The 17,474-nt window shown below is 38.0% G+C and overlaps 2 protein-coding genes across 4 annotated transcripts; both read right to left on the reverse strand.

Moving 5' to 3' along the window:
* Positions 1 to 58: 58 nt before the first annotated feature.
* On the reverse strand, positions 59 to 8,122 carry LOC127797439 (protein PHOTOSYSTEM I ASSEMBLY 2, chloroplastic). Of its 2 annotated transcripts, XM_052330346.1 has the most exons (7): positions 7,915 to 8,056; positions 7,762 to 7,838; positions 2,943 to 3,043; positions 1,934 to 2,096; positions 977 to 1,069; positions 536 to 662; positions 59 to 272 (listed from the first exon to the last, which is right to left on the reverse strand). In XM_052330346.1, exons 3-7 carry the CDS (start codon positions 2,946 to 2,948, stop codon positions 269 to 271), a joined length of 393 nt encoding a protein of 130 aa, XP_052186306.1. In that variant the 5' UTR covers positions 2,949 to 3,043; positions 7,762 to 7,838; positions 7,915 to 8,056; the 3' UTR covers positions 59 to 268. The 2 variants fall into 2 exon arrangements, with proteins under 2 accessions (XP_052186306.1, XP_052186305.1); XM_052330345.1 differs by lacking the exon at positions 7,762 to 7,838 and having other exon boundaries at positions 7,915 to 8,122.
* A 765-nt stretch (positions 8,123 to 8,887) lies between these two features.
* Positions 8,888 to 17,155, reverse strand: LOC127797531 (casein kinase 1-like protein HD16). Of its 2 annotated transcripts, XM_052330516.1 has the most exons (17): positions 16,994 to 17,155; positions 16,292 to 16,798; positions 15,572 to 15,700; positions 15,355 to 15,428; positions 15,197 to 15,266; positions 15,064 to 15,119; positions 13,837 to 13,908; positions 13,590 to 13,684; positions 13,441 to 13,507; positions 13,219 to 13,348; positions 12,890 to 13,108; positions 12,662 to 12,804; positions 11,809 to 11,983; positions 11,629 to 11,719; positions 10,689 to 10,846; positions 10,302 to 10,490; positions 8,888 to 9,263 (listed from the first exon to the last, which is right to left on the reverse strand). In XM_052330516.1, the coding sequence occupies exons 2-17, from the start codon at positions 16,685 to 16,687 to the stop codon at positions 9,204 to 9,206; spliced, it is 2,124 nt and encodes a 707-aa protein (XP_052186476.1). In that variant the 5' UTR covers positions 16,688 to 16,798; positions 16,994 to 17,155; the 3' UTR covers positions 8,888 to 9,203. The 2 variants fall into 2 exon arrangements, with proteins under 2 accessions (XP_052186476.1, XP_052186475.1); XM_052330515.1 differs by lacking the exon at positions 16,994 to 17,155 and having other exon boundaries at positions 16,292 to 16,919.
* Between the last annotated feature and the right edge of the window lie 319 nt (positions 17,156 to 17,474).

A 17,474-nucleotide genomic window follows, 5' to 3' on the forward strand; every position in this document is an offset into this window, starting at 1 on the left:
TTCCCTTTTTTTATTACATGAGCCAGGTTTTAGCCATCATCCACTGTCTAAGCGAATCTAGAAGCAAACGAGATCAAGGGACTATGATCAAAATTATGTGGTAATTGAATCATTCAACAACCAAAATTTCACAATTGAATTCAAGTGCCCAAAAAAAAACCATAGGAAATGTACATTAAGGCCATTCCCTTTCCACTGCCACAAGTTTTGTTCAATTGAAACAAAAAAGCAAACACAATTCCTGCCTTTGAATCCATTTTGTCAGCCCCTACCTGCAGTTGTTCAATAGTAATGGAATAGAAATTTTTAAAAATTCAAAGAGGCCAAACTAAAACTGGAAACTCAATTAGGAGAGCATGTGGATGCAGATGCGGCATGCTTATCGTAGTGCAGGAACATCAATTCTTTCTGCTTACTGAACAGAGGGAATGGAATTTACATGGCAATATAAACACTGGAAAGAGGAAAATGAATTTTCGGCAACATGTTTGTCATTTAAATTAGAACTTCTGGGAGCTAGAAAGAATTTTCTTACGAGTTCGGTAACAGCCGACCATTGTACATCTTATCAAGCAATTGTCGCGCATCAGGCCGCCTAAGAAGACCTTTGTTGTTTGGTAAACCAGTCCCTAAACACACAGGACAAACAAGTTTCCCTCGACCTGCACCACACAAACAATAGACAGAAGGGAGAAGAAACCTTTGTGAGGAACGAAGGGATGAAATTGCTTAAACAATCAGCTTTAAACCACTGTGTCGCACTTAATCCACAAAATAGTCAGACCAGACATCTTTTCTTAAGCCATAGAATGATCTGAACTCTTTTTTTTTTTTTTTTAAAGTTTTACAAAGATGTATGAAGTACATATTGTTATTTCATATTCATTGCCCTTGAGTTCTATTTCAATAATCATATAACAAGAATACCGTTGCTCTCTTAAGTTGCATATAAAAGCTTCAATGGAAATTTACATACCGTAACAATTTGGACATTCAGTGAACTCATAAACATCTTTGGCACGTTTTCGGTTGAGCGCCTTCCATTTTCCTGTACCACCACACATGTCACCTAAATGGAAAGCAAATTAACATCTCATGGACCAAAGAGGGATTGAAGATGTGCAAAAAGTGATCCTCGCATTTTTAGAAATGTAAAGAAACTCGCATATAACAAAGATCATGTACACCACTCAGTTCACCAAACTACAATAATATGGAAGCCAAGGAAAAGAAAATGCAATGCAAGAATCACAAACAAGCTACTAAACAACACAAGCAACATATTCCCTTCCAACTTCTGCTATCGCACCGTCTCATATTTCTGATGGAAATGTGGACCCCCATAAGTTCCTCATTACCAAAAAGTTTTCTCCTCTCTTTTTAACTTTAATTATAAATTATTTTATTTTTAGAAAGAGCAGAGTACAATTTAGATAAAAAGCAATTTAATGTTTTTAAATATTTATTTATATTTTATAAAAAAAATCAACTTTTTTTGGTTACACGCCTGGTTAAACTTAAGGTCAGCAGAAGCAAAAAATAATCACTAGAGAACAATTAAAACCATGCATACAGCAAGTGAATAATGAAAAGAGTAACATCATGGATATAGAAAATAAGCTATTGTATTATAGCTATTCAGCAATAGAGCGATTGGTTTGGAAAACATTTGCTTCAACAATATGGATTTAATGTCTAAAGTTGGTCGCTGTAGTACAGGTGTGGAAGGCTTTTTTTTTTACTCGGGAAACTATGTTTCTTCTATTATTTTATTTTCTCACTTGAAGAAATGAATTGCACATGCCAAATCACTAGTGAAAAATCAACATTGTAGGTAAACCTTGCTCTAAGCACTATAATTTCATGATATAAAACCAGAAGGAATAAATAAAGAAATTAAATGAACTGGAAAAGACAATAAACATTTACTCACATATTATTGCACCACTGCCACCACAATTCCGACAGACAGGTCTTTCCTTTCCATCCAAAGCAATTGCTTCTGACTCAGAAGTTGAACTACCAATGTTCACCAATGCCATGGTTGAACATAAACATGCGATGCACTTCCGTCGAGAAGTCAATATCTCAGAGCCCTGTATTTTAAGTGGTAATATTTACCCTAGTTAGCAGCACCTCACAGTAATTCTAGGTTTGAGTGATATTGATTTGTAGAATATCCAAAAGGAAACAAATGCTTTAAATACATCCCAAAAAATCAATGAAGTGCTTTTTTCCTTCATCATTAAATAGCTAACGAATCGTAATATAATGAAGGCCCATCAAATGTTTAGAAGAGGACATCTTTTCCTGAGCAGAATGATATAATTAACAATAATATTATTAAGAAAATGAGCAATCTTCCTGATTCCTACCTCAATAAAACAAAATGCAAAAGGCCGCTGACACGGTGGACCTAGTGTTCTAAAAGGCTTACTTCCACACGATTTCCTATCATATATAGGCCCAAGTTCAATTCTTCCCTTATGCACCAGTGCTCTGGTGCTCTGAATTCTCTTTCACTTTGTTAGGGCTGGGTAGGGTTATGACTCAAACCCGTTGGAGGTCTCCATTTTCCTTCCATTTGTCTAGTAAGTAGAAGCTGCTATGATCACATCCGCTCAAGATAACCAACATCAACCGTGCCCCTACTACCTTTTTACTTAGATAAGAAAAGAAAAAAAAATAGTGACAACAGAAAGAACCACAGATACAATGCACAACCTCCACAAATTTAGCTTCCCACAGAGAAAAATCATTAAAACAAATCACATTTTTATATGAATCAAAGGTGCTGCAAAGGGATGTAGTTAGGCTTTTCAAATGATCAGAACATACAAGACACCAAAATTGGTCACCATGGCTTGCCTCCTTAGAAACCAGAAAGCACAAAGCAGGTAACTATGCAGTTGCGAGTAAACTTGCACACATTAAACACATACCTTCATCTTGATTGGTTCAAATGAGCCATCTGAAACATCTGAGGAACAGCCCTCGTTTTCCAAGCTGGACCTCACATGAAACCCAACTGACCTAGAGTAGGCTATTATTCATCATGAGAAGCAAAAGTCAAAATGACGCAAACATGAATGGTAAGTAGCCAACATGATATCCAGTTGTTGCTGTTTTACGCTTAATAATCAAATCACCACATAATTAAATGAACAGAAACTGCTGTATGCATATGGGATGGTAAGGAATAAAAAAACTTCAGGGTTTCATAAGTTGGGAAGAATAAATGAGGGTTCCCTTTTAAGTTGTTGTAGGAAATGGGGGACAAATTATCCCCCAAATTCTGGGGTCTAATGGGGGGCAAATGACTCATAATTTATGGGTTGTTTGTCTTTCATTTCTTTTGGGTTTTAAATAATGGGAGAGTAGTGATTTTGGGTGTTTATAAGATGTATGGGTGATTAGGTTTAGTGGTGTGGAAGATATCATTTGTATTATTATTGAATGTTTTATGGTAACAAAGCCATCCACAGCTGCATGACCAGTGCTTCCAGCCATACCAGATGAGAGTTGCAGCAGCTGCCTCCGATCTGCCGCTGGAGTTAACAGTTGAGTCCACCACTGTCCTCAAACACCGGAAGCGGAAAAGGGAAAGGGCCTCCCACATCCACCAGCACCAGCAACACCAAGCTCCACCAACTTCAGCAGCCATGCCGCCGTGCCTCGCCTTCAGCAGACCACCAAGCGCCGCCACCTTCAGCAACATCACCAAGCGCCACTGCCTTTAGCAGCTGCGCCACCGTGCCACACCTTCAGGAACACCACCGGTCATTATTTGTTCACATAACCACTGTAGTCGCCATCGCCGACCTCAGATCGATTAGCCCGCCAAGTCCAGCCGCCATTCAGAATGGTAACCTGAAACTTCTTTTGCTTTGATCTCTCTCTTTGGTGCTCCGATTTCGACGCCGTCACCACCGTTAAACTCGTCTTCCTAAGTTCTTCCAAATCCCTAAAGTTTCGTTGCCATCCACCACCGGTCGCTGGCCGCCGCCACCGTATGCCGTTGCCAGCCATCGTCCACCACCGCTATTTTTTCTACCGTCAGCCACCACCTCTTTCGGTGCAACAGTGACTCTCATCCTTGCCACTATTATTGATCAAATGACCAACTCCACTTCATCCACATTAGAATTGTCAAGTATCCCAACTGTCTCCACACCACGAATGTCCTTAGTACCCGGTCAGTTTGAAAATCCCTCAATACAAATCACATCTCATAAATTGAATGGGAGCAATTTTAGAGAGTGGTATCAATCGGTATTACTTATGATCAAGGGAAGAGGAAATATGGGATATTTGACAGGAACAACGGTAGCACCTCCATCAGATTCTAACACTTATAGTGTCTAGGAAGCAAAAAACTCAATTATGATAGCATGGTTGATAAACTCGATGGAGCAAAGAATTGGGCGCCTATATCTATTCTACAAAACAACAAAATAAGTATAGGATGCGGTACAAGAAATGTACTTAGACCTAGAGGATATATCTCAAAGTTTTGAAATTCGCTCTAGGATTTGAAACACTTGACAAGATACACTATATGTCTATGTCACTGAGTACTTTAATACACTCAAAACTTGGGTATCAAATCGATTTGTTTCACAATATTGAATGGAAGTGTTCGGATGATGGAGTTTTATACAATAAGATGGTGGAAAGAGATTGAATATTTGATTTCTTACAAGGCCTGAATCAAGACCTTGATAATGTTCGAGGACGTATTTTTGGCACAAAGCCTCTACCTAACATGAATGAGGTGTTTGCTGAAGTCAAACGTGAGGAAAAAATGAGGAAAGTAATTTCTTCTCTAGTATAGAACTCATCCACTAAGATAGAAATTCAAGGATCTGCTTTAGCTGCAAACCGAAATGAAGGATATAATCCAAAAGGAACTTCTGAAAAAGATAAACAGTTATGGTGTGAGCACTGTAAGAAGCCCAACCATACCAAAGACATGCACAGGGATATTCATGGCAAGCCTCCAAATTGGAAACCACGAAGCCAAAGGAAAAAAAAATGTCTATGCGGCTAAGACAACAACTAGTGTGGCCTCCCAACCATTTACAACAGAACAAATGGAAATCTATCGAAAACTGATGACTCCCTCAGTTACTGATGTCTCCAAAACTGTCCCTACTAGCTCTACAGCACTTACATCACGTAAATGTATATTTTCCTTATTGTCATGCAAGGACTCACATGATACTTGGATAGTGGACATAGGTGCATCTGACCACATGACAAACTCTAATACAAGATTCAATAACTATCAACCATGTAAGGAAAGTGTTGGTATTACTATAGTAAATGGGTCCATATGCACAACAACAGAGAGAGGAGATATAGGACTCAATGGGTTGAAACTGAATTCAGTTCTTTATGTTCCAAATCTGCAATGCAATTTAATTTCAGTGAGTAAACTAATCAAGGATTTGAATTGTTCAGTAACGTTTTTCCCTTCCTGTTGTAAATTTCAGGATTTGTCTTCGGAGATGGCCTCTATTACTTGTCAGGTGTTGGTTCTCCTTCAAGACCAAAGTTATCTACTGTTTTTTCCTTGTTTTCTAATTTCAATATTATGTTGTGGCATCATAGATTAGGTCATTTCAATTTATCTTATCTAAAGCGTCTGTATCCTCAGTTGTTCATTAATAAAGATCATTCATCATTTCAATGTGATTCTTGTACTCTTGCCAAGCAAACCCGTGCATTTTATCCACCTCACACATACAAACCTTCTACTCAATTCCACTTAATTCATAGTGATGTGTGGGGCACTTAATACATAGAGATGTGTGGGGAACATCACGAGTGTTAAACTTAACTGGGGACCGATGGTTTATTACCTTTATTGATGATCACACCCGAGTATGTTGGGTTTATCTGATGAGAGAAAAATCCAAAGTGACTGAAATTTTTAAAAAATTCCACAAGGTTGTCACAAATATTTTTCATTCATCTATCCATATTCTTCGAACGGATAATGGTAGAGAGTATTTCTCCCATGAACTCAATGAATATCTTAAAGACTATGGAATACTTCACCAAAGTTCATATGCGTATACTCCTTAATAAAATGGGGTTGCTGGAAAAAAAAATCGCCACGCATTGGAAGTTGCAAGATCCATCATGTTTGCTAGTCATGTTCCACACTCTTTTTGGGGTGAAACCATTCTTACATTGGCCTTCCTTATTAATCGTGTTCCTCCAAAGCTCTTCAATATCAAACACCCCTCAATGCATTGTTATCTGCCTTTCCCTCCTCTCGGGTTCATAATTCTCTTGAACCTCGTGTGTTTGAGTGTGTGGTATTTGTTCATAATGTTCAACCCAACTGAAGCAAGTTTGATCCTAAAGGTCTCAAATGTGTCTTTCTTGGTTACTCCTCCACACAAAAAGGTTATAAGTGTTATCATCCTTCTACAAAAAGGTTCCTGATATCATGTGAAGTTTCCTTTGTTGAAGATCATACCTTCTACCCCCAAGTTTCTCTCCAAGGGGAGATTAATTCTCAAGGAAACAAACATGGCGAATCTAATTTCTTTGAGCCCTTTCGTTTGATCTCCTCAATGTTTCCTTCTCAATCTGATTCGATTCCCCCAAGTTTTCCTTCCAAACCCGATTTTGTGTCCAAAAACGATGATGATGTGCATCAAGGAAGAGAATCTAACACTACTGATCCAAAACCAATTAAGGTTTACTCTAGGAGACCACAAGCTCCAATGCAAAGTCAAGAGTATGAACCGATGACAGATCCCATTATTACGGATAATCAAGAAGAGGATGAGGAAAATGAACCATGTCGAGAAGAAGAAGAACCTGCCAATAACATTGATCTTTCGATTTCCATAAGGAAGGGGATAAGGTCTTGTATGAGAAATTCTAAGTATCATATATTAGATTATGTTGCATATACTAAATTATCAGGGAATTTCAAAATCTTTGTTGCAAAGATTGATGAGATTCATATTCCTAGAAATGTTCATGAGGCGCTTCAAGGTCCAAAAGTTTGAAGTTGTTTAACGACAGTAAATCAACTATTAGCGTAGTTCATAATCCAGTTCAACATGATCGGATGAAACATGTAAGGATTGACAGAAACTTCATCAAGAACGAAACTGAGAACGGGACTATTGCCTTGTCCTACATTCCTATCAAGTCCTAGGAAGATGATGTTCTAACCAAAGTTCTTCAAAAATTAAATTTCAATATTTGTATTAGCAAGTTAGGAATGACTGATATCTATTCTCCAGCTTGAGGGGGAGTGTACAAAATGGGGGACAAATTATCCCCCAAATTCTAGGGTCTAATGGGGGCCAAATGACTCATAATTTATGGGTTGTTTGTCTTTCATTTCTTTTGGGTTTTAAATAATGGGAGAGTAGTGATTTTGGGTGTATATAAGATGTATGAGTGATTAGGTTTAGTGGCGTGGAAGATATCATTCGTACTATTATTGAATGTTTTAGTTGTATTAACAGTACAAGCAAGCATACAAGATTATTGTTTTAGCAGTTCCGCTAGAAAGAATTGGCCAATGGAAAAAGCACAAGCCTTAAGAAACAATAGGAAACGAAAGCCATATATATAAGCAAACAGAGCAATACGAGTGTTAAAACAGAAGAGGCAACTGAGTGTTTGCAATTTGGCAGCGTTATCAGGGTTTTCTATACCTAAATTATCAATCGCAACAAACAACTGTTTGATTAAGTTTTAATTCATCGCGGAGTGAAATAGTAGAACCTGCTTTTTAGTGAAGTTAGCACCGCCAACAATCGCTTATTCCACAACGCGCTTGTCTACCCCAATAGCCCTATCCCCTACACAGCTCCCTCAAACTTCAAATTATTATTCCACTTCTACAGTAAATACAGAGAGAGAGAGAGAGAGACTTACGGCGGGTGGCGGAGTCTCTAGAGGTAGAGGATAGAGAGCAGAGTGGCAAAGCAGAGGGAGAAGTGGAAGAGAGATGAGAAGCCATCTCTCTGTCTCTCTCTCTCTAACTCTCACTCTCCTTGGGCCTTCGTCGCCTCGCCTGCGGGTAACAAGCAAAGGAGTTGAGTGGCAGAGCTGAGTGCTGCTTGTGACGGACGAGAGCCCACCTGTCCGTCCCCGTCCCCTTAAAAACTCTCCGCTTATTGTCAGGAAATTCCATAAAAAGGATATTTTCTGTTTTTTTTTAAATGTTTTGATGTGTTAATATTAATTTAAAATATATTAATAATATCCATCTAATTATAAAACACCGCACTTTATACCTTTAAATAAAAAATTATTATTGATTAGATTAAAAAAAGGAATAAAATAGACCCGCGACTTCTTATACTTACTGTTTCAAAAATCTGAATTTGCAGCTTTCTTGAGTGAGAAGTGCTTGTGCTGCCTTTGTTATGACAAAACACTTTTATTTCAAAGCCTTTAATTCTCAACGATACAAATAGCAACCAATTACCCTCTTAAAAATCGAATAACCTCACCTTCACGCCGTCTTACTTGTCTTATGATTTTCACTCATTTCATTATTCATCTAATTCCTTAACTGATGCAATATAATTTTAAATGACCCTCTTCACGGTAATAATTCATCTAAATATTTCTTTAATAATTATAAATTACTATAATAATTGCATAAGAAGGATCTTTTTATCGCAGATAACCATATTACAACATATGTAGAGCACATTTCATAACGCATAAACAATAATAAGACTCGTATTGTCACCTTGAAATCCCCCAACGATCCTATAGCCATAACACAAGCAAGTAGATAAAAAGTAACCATAATTATGTTTAAGAAGCAAAACCAAGATTAATCCCTAACAGGGTACTAATAAGGCAAGGCCCAAAGTAAAGGAGGGCCCAAAAAACATGATGAACAATTAAAACTCAAATAAATCTTTCAACCCAAAAGCCACAAGGCACATTACGTTTTTCCGGTATTGTCCGACCATGTGACTAGTACAGCAAATACAGTACCAAGAAGAAGAGCGACTAGAGAGAGGTGAGAGGAAAAGCCAAAACATAAACCTCTGGTATAAATATGTGCATAATCCTTCAGTTAGAGCATCCAAATATCCTACCAGCAATTTGTACAATTACTACTACAGGACCAGATCAAGAAGAAAGCAAACAAGCACCCAAATTTCCAACCACATCCCACATTCTCAATTCCCGGGAAGCAGGCATCAAGATACAGTACGTCCATAGCACACACATGCCAGATAGAGATTCTTCCCCCATTTTTCCTGCATATAAAGAGATCCGAGTTGGGTCATTGAAATTGAAACTACACCAAACCTTCTTCCAAAAGAAATATATGCATACATAAAACGAACCAAATTAGCTTCGCTTCAACATGGTTTTCAAAACATTAATTTAACTTATTGTTTTTATTTTTGCCCATTAGTATGAAATTACCACTACATTGTAAATGCATAATAGCTCAAATTCAAGATGGTGCTGGAAAACCAAGTCTATAGTTAAACAACCACTTCAAGAATTCACGAACATAAAACCACCCACTTGAACATCAAGATCTCAACAACGCGAGAGAGCAATACGATATACAGAGTAAAACTCAAGAACTCAATAGAGTACTTAAGCCATCAACTAAATGCCATTGAACTACAAACCATTGGCATTGATTTGGTTCTTGGATTTGTCGAGCAAATGAAATGGGAAAAGAAAGGAAAAGAATGTGTAAACAAAACTATATTCATTTCTTTAATTGGTCAGGTTAAGAAAATCAGAGTGTTTATTAAAAAAAACTTCTTCTTTTTTTGTCACTACTTGTAAGAATAATGCACTAGAAGTAATTTATTTTCCTCTCTTAACACCAAGATCCACAAAGAGAGAACATATAAGACAATTCCCAAGTCTTGAGGAAAGTAAAACTTCGTATGTTATTTCCCCATTGGACAACATGCAGGGTTCCAATGAGATGTCAGTTAATAGCCACAAAGATGGTGGTCATAGAACTCTTAAATCATTTCCTCAACCAAGTAGTGGGAATAAACTATGAAAACAAGAAAGACATCCCACCCCCACCCAACCCACAAAAAGAAACATTTAAAAAAAAAAAAAAAAACAGAAAAGTGTATTCACGATGATGAAAGGAGGGAAGTCTCCAAGGACGGCCAAAATAAAGAACAGAAAAATATGGAGATGGAATTCTACCCTCCTTTTCTATTCATTGAGACACATTGTGAGCCTTCTTTGGATTTTAGGGACAGATAGAGGATACGAGCAACAGTTCCCTTAACCCAGGAAGTCCAAGTTTTTACCTTAACATGTGTGCTCGGAAACTGAGATGTACGCAAGGTCTCCTGAGTTTCATCACCAGGTTTGCGCCTTGGGACACTCAAGATAAGTGCAGTTTGATCCCAAGTAGCAGCTGTTGACGTAATGCGAAAACCACTATCCCAACGTCTATGGATGCCCTCACTTGGATAAAGAAAATCAAGCTCAACAACCTATGAAACCCATAAACTGTCAGATAAGAATGAATGGGGAAACAGATGCCAATGGAAATAAATTTTAACATAAAATCTGCCTGTGCTAGAACTCAATAACATTGATGTTTAAGATTTGGAACTTCTACACATACTCATCCTCAAGTTCACATAATATAGAAGATAAAAATGAGAATAAGTTCAGCAAGAAGCTCCAACCTGATCGCTGAAGCCAGCATTGCGTGACATCACAACAGCCCATCGGGCGCCAGCAGTTCCCATAGAGGTCACATGAAACCCTTCTCTCCACTTCTTGTTTATCCACTTGAAAGGAAAGGAATCACTAACTTTATAAGATTGCTGAGTGTATTGTGTGCCTGCAAAAATATAATCAAAGTTCTGGAAGTAAGTGGATTAATGGAAGTTACGGTCAAGAAACCTCATAACCCAGCGTATGCAAGTAAACTGAAACAACCTGACATATTAACAATGAAATGTTCAGTATATCAACTCCAAGACTAAACTGACAATCAAAAATAGAAGAAAAGAAGAAAAAAGATATACCCAAACCAGAAACAACTATAAAAGAATATGGATCCACCAAGCAGTTTACAGTTAAGCATCTGCACCATATTTATCATAGAACATCAGCAGCTCAAAAACCAGTAGATTTTCAATATTGGTATTCTAAAAAGAACCAGAAACATCTAAAAAGAGATGTTCAGCAAACTAACCTAAGCTAGTTTCACAACTAAACCTAAGAAAAAGCAACAAAACCCAAAGAAAAAGCCCATTTCCACCCTGCATCACTAATCACATGTCCATGCCCCCAAAAACTACAAATTAAGTTACTTCTTATCAAAAGAGACGAGAAAATCCCATTTGATGGTATACAAAAATCTACCACCTAAGACAGACACAGCAAGAACCCAACAAAATACATCCCCTTTATATACATATATTAGCTTTGTCCATGAAAACAACATGAAATATACCATTTAATTCAAACATTTAAACAGGCTTTACATGCCACACTATTTCATCAATCACATTCCATTGTACACGTAGTCATAAACATTTAAATTACCCATCAAAAAATAAAGAGTCGCAAGTAAAACAAGGTAACAACATCAAGGACTACAACATACAGAAATGATACCTTTGGACATCACAACCAGAGAGCTTCCATTGTTAGCACCAGCAATAGCACTGATGTAATAATTCTTCTCCCATTGTTCCATGATCCATTCCTAAAATTAGACATCAAATGCACTAATTTAAGATTAAGTCGTCATATGAATTTCCAAAATAAATTAAATTCAAGCATGCAAGACTTCACCTTGTGTAAGAAGAAAGGTGATAACTCATATACTTGAGTTGAGAAACCAGTCCCAGCATCCATAATAAGTGCCCACAGATTGGAACAAGATGACACACAACTGATGAATAAACCATCTGCATTTCCTCTCTCCACATGTTGGGCTAATCTTCCATCAGCCACATTATAATGGTACCTAATAACAGAACCAGGGGCAAATAAGAAGACAAAGAACAATAAGCACATCAACGGAAAAGCATAAAAGTTAGCAGGGCCTATATATTTGCTGCATTTATCAGAGCAAAAACCAGACAGTACACATAGCAGTACTCAGTGACTAAACCACAAAGTTTATCAGAGTCGTAGAAATTAAAGAGAAATGGTTGGCCCTGAAGCCCCCCCAACACACGTATTCATGGCACATCACGTTTGCTTCTCTTTTTCAGGGACCATAAGCTATTCAGAATTAGCTTTAGATGCCCCTGACAAGATGGAGTTCAGTTAGCAATTTAAATCTTTATACCAAAGCATGATTACACGTGGTTCTACCCAATCACTTAGCAAGATCATGTGAATTATTCACCATTTCCAATTTTTAAACTTCCCTACCCACCTCCACACATGCAAACAAAGTGAACACACTTAAGAAAAATCATTGAGGACCATAGAGCTTAACAAGAATTTGCAGACAACCTTTCTGAAAGAATACACTCCCATCAATACTATCAAAAGGACTTCTACGAGAAAGCAAACTGAAAAACCAACCAGAATTCTTTTCAATGTTTCATAGCAGCTCTCATGATCAACTACAAAGCAAGATTAAATCAGTCACCATTCCTGAGAAGTAAGAATTGCAAAGAGAACATGATTATACCTCTGTTTCATAGGCTGCCTAGCGTTATAAACTGAAATCCACTGTGTTGCAGGAACTCCTAACCGGACCTTCTTCTTTGGCAACCCATCATCTTCCTCATCAATATTCAACCTACTCCGTTTTTGACCAACTTGGTATATAATCTACCAATGATTGCATAAAAAATAAAAATGATCAATTCCAACCAATACCAATGCTGTAAATAAATTCAAAGATCACCAGATTTACCTTTTGAGCACCATCAGTGTTTATAGGCCTCACAGCAGGATTTGGTCCAATTAGTCCCTCGAATAGAGATATTAGCTTGGAATAGTTAGGCTCTTCATCAAACTTCATGTTCACCACAATCTCAAGAAATTGCTTTAGTGGTGCAGGACAGAAGCAACACAACATTTCAGGAGATGTTGCCATCTTTTTCTTGCAAACTAGGAATGATTTGTTATCACCCTAACACATGAAAGCATTGCACAAGGGAACATAAATACCCATCCATAGTGCAACCCCAGCAAAAATGGGTCTAGAAAACGTAAAACAACTGAAGGCAAAGCTGGCAGTACCTGATAACCTTGCCATGGAAGCCTGCCTTTGTGAAGAAAAATAAGTGTATATGCAAGAGATTCCAGATCATCTCTTCTGCTGGCAGTTCTACCCAAGTGAGCATGCACACTAGCATATCGGACAGTTCCCCTGAAAGGTTATGTAATAAAGGGATGAATACAATAGAACCAGAAAGAAGTTTGTAGAATCATAACTCAAGAGCACAAGTGATGTTGTTATACCTGAACATATCAGGACGTTGATCATATTCAACATGCTTTCCATTGGAGCTCTCTCTCCACTTTGTGGCTGCAATTCACATGTTGATGAAGAAATAAAGAATATAGAAAACAATATGGGATATATACTAATATAATAAACATGAACCAACCTAGACCCAAGTCAACAAGAAATAAATTCTTGTCTTGTGCTGTGGATGGTTGACCAAGTAAAAAATTCTCTGGCTTTACATCTCCATGAACATAACTAATGCAAAGAGCAGTTCAGGAGAGTCAAACAAAGAACCAAAAGGCAAAGAAAACTAGAACAACCAAGGGGGTAAAAAAAAATTAGTCGATAATTTACGGTTAGGAATAATATGAAAAAGAGAAAAGGACAAGGAATTTTCAACAGATTACCCTCTTGAGTGCATCTTCTCTAGGATAGACAAAGACTCAACTGCAATACATGCCACCATTTCTGAGGACATCCTGTACAAATAATAATTCAATGTAAAAGATTTAAGATGTAATTCCAAGTTTCAAACAAATCCATTTTCTATCATAAGGATAAAATATGGCCATCTTATAAAGACAAAAGGCTGCCGAACTAGAAGGCCAAGAGCTGAAAAGAGTGTTTTCTGAGATAAAACACAATTTAGAAGGCCCACCAGCCCCACCCGATATTTTTTTATAACAAGTAGCATTAAGAAGATACACTAAATCATAGTCAGCACCTAAATTGCAAAGAACATTACAGTTCACATCATGACCAAAACAATAGCTCTAACTAGAGATGAGCACAATTCGGCAACAAGCAGGCAGCAAGTCAGCATCCTGTTGTGACATTCACATCACATATTGTATAAAGTATTGCAGTTCACGTGATGACTGAACAACAGCACTAACTAGAGAGTGATGCAACTTGGAACTAACAGGCAGTGAGTCAGCACTCACTTATTATCGTGCTAAATGAAGGAATAATATCCTTTTTATGTACACAAGTAGCAAAACACAAACGTAACTTCTCCAAAAGGACCTCACGCTATTGAACAGATATCATAAATGGACAAGTAGCAAAACATGAATGTAACTTCTCCGAAAGGACCTCTCACACTATTTGTAAAGGTTCTTAATTAAAACAATTTAAGAATATCAACCTCATAATACACATTCCTACACCGTATAACACAGCCTTCTGTCCTACTGGTGGACCTTGGAGATCAACCATGTTTGCTTCAGCCTTGACTCATTACTGCCCCTCAAGTCAGTCATTAAGTTTCATCCTCCCACGAACAAAGGGATAGGCATCAGCCAAAAATCAGTACAACCTTTTGGGTCTCAAAATTGAATCTTGACCCACCAATCCACAACATCAAATAGACCATATCTAATGTGCACATATTCATATTATGCATGTGAAAGTTGAAGGGACGAGCTCCCCATGATAGATAAAAGTTGAAAAGGGAGAAACTGAACACAGATCACTGTATACACGGAAAGAGATGCAAACATGCCTATGATAGAAGTTGTAGAAAAAGGAGAAAAAAGAATACCAATCACTGTATACACTGAAAGAGATGTAGATGTTATAAGCCAAGTCTCACTAAACAAACAATATCAAGTTAACAAGCATAGGATACTCACGACTGTCCTGAAGAATTCCAAACATCCCATAAGCTAGGCCCTAGCATGTCCATAACCTACAAGTATTTGCATAATAAGTCATACCATTTATTTGTACATTAAATATGAATAGACAAGGAGGTGTTTAACATACCATTACATAATATTCTCCTTGCTTTCCCTTATAGTGTACTCTAGGCACTCCATGGCTTCCACCAAGCGTGCTATTCACCAAAGAAGCAATTAGTCTTAATGGAACAAACCTAGAATTATACCGCCACAAATATGTATCAAAAAATACATCATTCTTACTTGTAGACTTGCCACTCATATGGAGGACCATAGTTACAACCTTTGCTATTTCTGTGCTCAAATTTCAGAGCCACCTATTATAAACACAACACACAAAGTGAATTTAGAAAAAATTTAACCATAAGAGATAGACAATCCCTTGGCTCCACCACCACCAAATAAATAAAATGAAAACATAAAATTTAATTGATCATGTTAGAACTTGCAATATTCTCACCTCTGTGGCCCCAGGACCAGTGGTGCGATCATTTCCCCCTGAAACACGCCGGCCAACAAATACCTGACCAAATCCGCCTTTACCCAACTTCCTCTCAACTTTGTACCATGGTGATCCTCCTACTTGAACCTAAAAACCAATCCCAAGCAAAAGAACAAGAATGGAGTTTTCATTAACACGTCACTTCCTTTTCATATAAAAAGTTATCAAAGACCAAGGTGAATTGAAAAGGCATTCAGAAACAGGGGAACGGTATGTCTTCCTCTTGTCATGTGAGGAAACCGTTATGTTTTGTGTTGGATGGAGGCAAGGCGTAATACTGTATGAAATATGTAATTAAATCCCCTAAAAACCCTATAAATTCGCCAAAAATCATCCACTTCAAAAGGGAAACTTAAATGAGGAAAACTATTGCATTTTACATTATCTGTGATGCAAATTCATTAGTACTCGATAACCACTTCAACTGACAAAACAAAATTCATGAAATTGTATAATTGCAGTTGTTAAACTGTGCTGGTTATTTGTTCTCCGTAAAGGAATGCCATCTTGGAGTGATAGACGGACTTTGAAACTTCCGCACCGTAACCAATGGAGATAACAAATTACGAAGTAGGATGTGGCCCTAACATAAATATGCATCTCTAAATGTAAACATGAACGGGGCATACACATATGTATACATATGCACAGGTAAATAAAGAAAGTGAGAACTGATACCTTCTCCGGGAAAGGAGCTGTGTTGCCCTCCTCTTCTTTCCCCGTTGCTTTATTAGCACTCACGCCACCACTCTCGTCCCCCATTATATGTCTCTCCCCAGTCTCGCCTACGGCTCTAATCACAGGAAAAAGCCCACCGCCTTCTTTTTCGCCCCTTTCTTCCTTCTTCTTCTTCTTATCGTCCGAAATCGCAACCACCGGCTCCTCCTTCCGCTTCTTCGCCGGCCGGCCTCGCTTCCGCCCAGCCGCAGCCTTCGCTTCAGCAGCTTCCCTGGCCACCGCCGCCCGAGTCTTGATATACTTCCCAACCAAAGGCTCCGATTTCTTCTCCTCTTTCCGCCTGCGCCGGCCTACCAGAGCACAGCCTCGGGCCACTCCCTTGTGCAACTCAGGCATTCTTCCCCCATGTAAGACGCGCGAACCCCTAGCGAACCGACCATTATCGTCCTCACCAAAGCGCCGGAGCTCCGCACATCACTGGATTCCAATCGGCCCCGCTCTGAAACCCTAACCAAACAGGAACGAAGCGTTATCGCAAAATAGCGAAGCGATCGAAGGTTGGGAGAATTGGGGGCGGTAGGGCTTGGGAGAAAAATTGCATGTGTGCACGGAAAGCGTTTGATAAAATTACATTACATATTACATATATATTCTATAATATATTATATATATATATATATTTTGGTAACCGACGCGGCATACCACTTGTAGAGAGAGGGAGAGAGAAGCGTGTTTTGCCCTTTCACTCGGCTCGGGCTGCCTGCCTGCCTGCCTTCTTTCTTTTCTTTCTTCTCTTCCTTTTCCCAACCTATATAAAGGGGCGGGCGGCGGGGCTCTGATCCTGCCGAGTGCCGTAAAGCGCCAAAGCCATCAATAGAACGATCTTACGGGAGGAGGACTGGTCCAATAATTCATTCTATTTTTTCAAATTGGGTCTTTAAAATATCAGTTTTAATAGGTTTAGTTATATACGAGTTTAACTAATCTTGTTTAATTATTAAGTTATTTCGAATCAATTCAAATAATAAATTTTTATATAGATATTATAAGTATGGTATGACTTATGAGTTATGAGAATTTTAAAGAAAATTCTATAATAATATATAAATAATAATTACTGAATTCCTTGTAAGCTTATGTGACAAGTTTAATTGACCTTGCCTAATATATGGATAATAATAAC

This window comes from Diospyros lotus, chromosome 3, assembly GCF_014633365.1.
Source record: "Diospyros lotus cultivar Yz01 chromosome 3, ASM1463336v1, whole genome shotgun sequence".
NCBI lineage: Eukaryota > Viridiplantae > Streptophyta > Magnoliopsida > Ericales > Ebenaceae > Diospyros > Diospyros lotus.